The 6,686-nt window shown below is 31.5% G+C and overlaps 1 protein-coding gene across 1 annotated transcript in view; it reads left to right on the top strand.

Moving 5' to 3' along the window:
* LOC111083823 (degenerin mec-10-like) overlaps positions 1–4,883 on the top strand; it is a gene marked incomplete at its 5' end in the record, with an annotated part of 9,660 nt that extends 4,777 nt beyond the window's left edge. Inside the window, 4 exons of the mRNA XM_022380520.1 lie at positions 932–1,046; positions 2,318–2,346; positions 3,343–3,418; positions 3,931–4,883. Coding sequence (XP_022236228.1) covers positions 932–1,046; positions 2,318–2,346; positions 3,343–3,418; positions 3,931–4,077 — 367 coding nt within the window. The remainder of the gene's footprint in view (positions 1–931; positions 1,047–2,317; positions 2,347–3,342; positions 3,419–3,930) is intronic.
* Between the last annotated feature and the right edge of the window lie 1,803 nt (positions 4,884–6,686).

Raw genomic sequence — 6,686 nt, 5'->3', positions numbered from 1 at the left:
CACATCTGCGTAACTCCAAAATATGTAAGTTACATATTTAAATAATACACATCTGTGTAACTCCAACATATGTAAGTTACATATTTAAATAATACACATCTGTGTAACTCCAACATATATAAGTTACACATTTAAATAATACACATCTGTGTAACTCCAAAATATGTAAGTTACATATTTAAATAATACACATCTGTGTAACTCCAAAATATGTAAGTTACATATTTAAATAATATACACATCTGTGTAACTCCAAAATATGTAAGTTACATATCTAAATAATACACATCTGTGTAACTCCAAAATATGTAAGTTACATATTTAAATAATATACACATCTGTGTAACTCCAAAATATGTAAGTTACATATTTAAATAATACACATCTGCGTAGCTCCAAGAAACATCTTTTCACACTTGTGTACTTCCAGAGAATTGAAAATAATTTCTAAAATTTCCAGATGTACGTATATGTGTTTCTTCTTGTTTTTTCTGCTAATGAAACGTTATATAAGGTGAACCTGAGAGACAGTTTCCACCATCCTAAAGCTGTTATTTAAGTCTCAATAAAAAAAAGTAGAAAAAACAGCAATAAATTAATTTTTTCTTTGTCAGTCGTTCGATACACATTTGATAAATAATTTGATTAGTTAGAGCGGTTCTTGTTTTACCACCCAGAAACCCGGAGTACAGCGAACGAAGCCGAGAACCCCGTATTAGTTTAAACGTAATGTACAGGTTGTTAGTTTTATTGTATGTTGTCAGTGAATTAGAACGGCTATTGGTAGGAAATATCTCTTTGTTTAAACACAAAACTGCAGAATGGGACATCTGAGCTGTTCCTACTGCGGCGATCGAACCCAGGATTTGAACGTTATTATACTGAACATATACATTAATCAGTGTATACAGTATATATATATTCTTTTCAGAAAGTCTACGTTTGATATGATTTTGTCGTCTTCAGTGTCGTTGACCAAGCAGGACAAGCACAAGGTTCCAGAACCTTCACGCGAAAGTGTCCAGAACAACTCAGATTCAAGAAGTGTAAGTGAATCCACTTGTCTTGGTACTAATCTACCTTTGTCTGTATTCTGTCTGTGGTTGTGTTTTGTTTATAAAAACGTTGCGCTATATTTCACAAATGTAAGGTTTGTACTTAGGACGCTTAAACTTCCTGGAATTTTGAAAGATACTGGGATGTTTTCAGCAGTATAAAGTTTTAAGAAAAGCTGATACATTTACACCAAGAATAGTTCAGTTTGTTGGTTATACCTCTCAACAATAACCTAAAAATATGAAGACAACTTTGACCTGTTTCTTGTCTTACCTCGATTTTTGCGATACGTAGACACGACACCGATCTGGAAAACTTATTGTTGATGGCTTATATCATCGCTGTTTTTTCAAGGCTGTGGAACGTTTAAGTTTTGTAAGCGTAGCTTAGTGGGTAGAGATCCCAGAATGTGAATCTGAGCATTCATTGTTTTTGTCCCGTTGTCCTCTATACTGTGGGGCCGTGAATAGTGGCGGTTAAATACGATTATTTGGTCAGACAAGAATATACCACGAGTTGGCGGCGAGCGCTGTCGAATAGCTGTTTTACTCCTAGTCTACTACTGTGAAGTCACTGATGGCTAAACACATACAGCCCTTGTGTAGCTTTGAGAGAAAGTTCTGGAACAAACAAACTAATTAACATCCTTTACACAATCAGTAGCTACTATTTTCAGATGTGTTAACGATGAACTGAAAATTTGATCTTCAACTTGAAAGACAGTTTGTGCGCACGTGGGGTAAATGCCGAGGTCAGAAATCCACTAGTGTTCAGGCAAAGAGGAGAGCCAACAACCAACAAGCAAGATACGCCGCCACAAGGGCTTTGTCCTGTTCTTTGAACTGAATAACAAGACTAACTGTCACTTTTATAACGCATCCATAGTCGAAAGTGTGTAGTATTATCAGGTTTCAAACACCAAATCCTTATATCATCAGTTTAGCATGGTGACCATTAGAACACTACAGGTCTATTAACGATGAATCTCGTTCTCGTACTTTCATCCTAGTGTTTTATTCGACCGATAGGAGTAATTTCTAATGGATATTTAATAAAGATTGTGTTCATTTAACCATTTCTAATATTTTTATAGACAATTTCAATAAAAGTTTAGGTTCGTTAACCTATTGTAAATCTCAATTAATAGAACTGAGAAAAAATAATGTATATTATTTAAATTTATAAGTGTCATTGAATGATATCATTTACAGAAAATATTAAAAATGTGCGCATATTTATCATCGTATATTTTGCTCTACAGGGTTTGCTTCATAATCTGCCCTCTGCAAAGTAAGTTAATCATTTATAATGTGTTTAAAATGTTTGTGATTTTTCTATTAAAATCGCTATGTGAACGCTATGCCTCTTTGTTTGATATGTATCATTGCTAAACAAGTTCTGGTTGAGACATTTTTAAGCTAACAACCTGTTAAGCTGCTAGTACTAAGATAACAAAATGTAAGGAAAATAATGAAAGATGGGAACTTATGTTTATCAAAGTTAATTATCTATCTAAATAGCTTAATTATATTTCCGTACACATACAACATACATGCAAGTAGATATTTTTTAGTTTTGATTCAAATCATTACAATCTTGATATAGTATTCGGAATGGAAATACAATATTCACTCTTACTATAAATTAAACTAAAGTATGGAAAGCTATTTTCGTCATTTTGTGTTTTCGTTGAAAATCGTTACATTTTGTGTACACAGTACAAAATTTTATAAGAAGCACTCGAGTGTTATTGACAATAAACATCAAAGGATTTAATACTTATCATAAAATTAGCCTAAATATTTCGAAATTTAGAGAAATTACAGATCCTACTAAAAGAGTAAATGCTATTAGGTAACCTCACCAAAACAGGAATATTGAGTTATGACAGATGTTTTACATAGATGGCGCCACACAACACAATGTAACTCTACTGAGTGAAGAGTAATTATATTAAAATGTTGCAACCAACAATAAGACACGTGAATAATTATATAAAAATGTTGCAACCAACAATAAGACACGTGAGTAATTATATAAAAATGTTGCAACCAACAATAAGACGCGTGATTAATTATGTAAAAATGTTGCAACCAGCAATACACGTGACTAATTATATAAAAATGATGCAACCAACAATACACGTGACTAATTATATAAAAATTATATAAAAGCATATACGCAGTTGCTAGTTTCATAAATTTGAAACATGTTTTTTGTTAACTATAAACTTGGAGTCTAATATTTGGTTATTGTACTGAGATGTACGTTCACCTTTTTTTTTAGTGAAAACTTTGCCAAACTTCGGGTGTTCTACAAAACGTTAGATCACATAATCTATAGGCAGCAGCCTAAGTATCAAGTAAGAAATATTTATTCTATTTTATATATATATTCTTTCTAATGAAAACAACCAGAATGTTCCGATAACTCGTTCGTTTCGGGAGTTATACAAAACGTTAGATCACATAATCTATAGGTAGCAGCCTAAGTATCAAGTAAGAAATATTTATTCTGTTTTTTATATATATATATATATTCTTTCTAATGAAAACAACCAGAATGTTCCGGTAACTCGTTTGTTTCGGGAGTTATACAAAACGTTAGATCACATAATCTATAGGCAGCAGCCTAAGTATCAAGTAAGAAATATTTATTCTATTTTTTATATATATTCTTTCTAATGAAAACAACCAGAATGTTCCGGTAACTCGTTTGTTTCGGAAGTTATACATTAAATGAAACGTGAAATTTGAAATTATATATTCGATTCGGTCGAAAGTTACATACGATCAGTCACAAATCACATACAATACTGACATTTGTAATTAATCGTACGTCACATACAATACTGACTATGTGATTTTGTTTCAGAGTAATGAAATCTTTAGTAACCTTGGTGGACAACTAGGACTGTGGCTAGGGATCTCCTTAGTGGCCTGGTTTGAGGCTCTAGAGACCATCTACCTGCTGATTGGATACGTACTTTCTAAACGACGAATTCAGGAAGGAGAAAACTAAGGTGGTTTTAGTAGTTAATAACAGCTGAATCTGACCTTTCACCTTTCTTCAACCGGTGAAGCTGACCTTTTGCCTTTCTTGAAAAGGTGAATCTGACCTTTCACATTTCTTCAACAGCTGAATCTGACCTTTCACCTTTCTTCAACAGGTGAATCTGACCTATTACTTTTCTGCAAAAGTTGAAGCTGACCTTTCACCTTTCTTCAACCGGTGAAGCTGACCTTTCACATTTCTTCAACAGGTGAATCTGACCTTTCACCTTTCTTCAACAGGTGAATCTGACCTTTTACCTTTCCTCAACAGGTGAAGCTGACCTTTCACCTTTTTTCAACAGGTGAAGCTGACCTTTTACCTTTCTTCAACAGGTGAAGCTGACCTTTTACCTTTCTTCAACAAGTAAATCTGACCTTTTACCTTTCTTCAACAAGTGAATCTGACCTTTCACTTTTCTTCAATCGTTTCGTATAGGACAATCCTGTCTATGTATTATGTAATTAAAGCTTTCAATTTTCTGTATTATAAATAATAATAATTATCCTGATTTTTATATAATGATTTTTGAATTTTATCTATTTTACAAATTCAGATATAACTTATAAAACCAAACAGCTGCTTGAAGTAATGTTATCTCCTTCTAGAAGGTGCCTGAAAAATTGAAATAACACAACTCACAATACATGTGTATTAACTATGCTTAAGTTCCCGCCAGAGAGCGCTATCAGCAGGAATTATGAAAAAAAAAACGTTTGTGTAACTTAAGAAACTTATTGAACACTATGTATTTGTTTCTATTAAGTTTTATCAAATATCAAATAAAATCAGTTGTAGTTCACCTAACCAATGTAGTTGTTACATATTTTTATAAGCGTGTTTATTTGTAAGTTTTAGTAACGACTATAGATTATTAGATTCTATGGACTATTGAATTAATTCGATTAATACCCCGTTTTTAAATAGTTCGTAATTTGCTTTTGTCCATGAGAAAAATTTATCATAGCTACAGACATGAAATAATTTCGTGCCCATGACATAGCGCACCTGCACACATATAAATAATATTTTTCATTACGTAAACTAACGTTTATAGAAATTCATATTTTTTTTATTCCTAGGATGCTGGGAATTAACAGTTTAAATTAAACAATTAAAAGTTTAAAAAGTGTAAAAGTAGTCCTTGAATTCTAGAAAATAAAAAGATTAAACATTTCAAAGGGAAAAATGTTAATTTTTCAAGAAAATAATAAATTAAAAAGAAAAGAAATATTGACCCTTTTCTTCCAGAAATAAAAAGTTTAAAAGTTTGAAATCCAAGTTTTTTTTTTTCAGGAATTGAAAGTTTAAATAATTGCAAAGAGTTAAACGATAATCATTTCCCCACTTTTTCCTGGGAAATAAAAAAGTTTACATATTGTAAAAAGAACAATACTCATACTGTTTTTTTTTCTTCAATGCCTCAGTGGTAGGATTGAAAAGATATTACGATAACATTCGAGTTTTGGTTCCTGATTCATGATAAGTTGGACTGCTGACAAAACATTGCAGGTGATGAGTTACCTGATTCATAATAAGTTGGACTGGTAACAAAACGAATATTGTTCAGTAAGTTAATTTCATGGTGCTTTACTTTGGGTGGATAGAAATAAAAACATTTGATGGCGCTCATGACCTTGTGAGGCAATTGTCCATCATAGCATATTCTGACCTAAGATATAACATCAGCATATTCTGACATAGCATGAACTGGACCCTCGTGAGGCTGTTATCATTCAGAGCTTATTCTGACATAGCATGAACTGGACCCTCGTGAGGCTGTTATCACTCACAGCATATTCTGACATAACACGAACTGAACCCTACCCTCGTGAGGCTGTTGTCACTCAGAGCATATTCTGACATAACATGAACTGGACCCTCGTGAGGCTGTTATCACTCAGAGCATATTCTGACATAACATGAACTGAACCCTCGTGTTGCTGTCGTCACTCAGAGCTTATTCTGATATAGCATGAACTGAACCCTCGTGAGGCTGTTGTTATTAGAAACACGTGTATTATATAAAAGCAAATCAGTCACATTATTAGTTTTAAATTAAAACCTCGAACAACTATATAGTTGGTTAGAAAGTTTATTTTTTGTTGCTGTTTTTTAGTGGAGAAAGTATTATACATTTAATTATTTAAAGAAAGTAGTAGACATTTAATTATCTAAAGAAAGTATTATACATTTAATTACTTAAAGAATGTAGTATACATTTAATCATTTAAAGAATGTAGTACACATTTAATTATTTAAAGAAAGTAGTAGACATTTAATTATTTAAAGAAAGTAGTATACATTTAGTTATTTATATAATGTAGTATACATTTAATCATTTAAAGAAAGTAGTATACATTTAATTATTTAAAAAAGTAGTAGACGTTTAATCATTTAAAGAATGTAGTATACATTTAATTATTTAAAGAAAGTAGTATACATTTAATTATTTAAAGAATGTAGTATACATTTAATTATTTAAAGAATGTAGTATACATTTAATTATTTAAAGAAAGTAGTATACATTTAGTTATTTATATAATGTAGTATACATTTAGTTGTTTATATAATGTAGT

This window comes from Limulus polyphemus, unplaced genomic scaffold (genome assembly GCF_000517525.1).
Source record: "Limulus polyphemus unplaced genomic scaffold, Limulus_polyphemus-2.1.2 Scaffold11423, whole genome shotgun sequence".
NCBI classification, from domain to species: Eukaryota; Metazoa; Arthropoda; class Merostomata; order Xiphosura; family Limulidae; genus Limulus; species Limulus polyphemus.
This window is presented reverse-complemented; position numbering and strand designations above follow the sequence as displayed.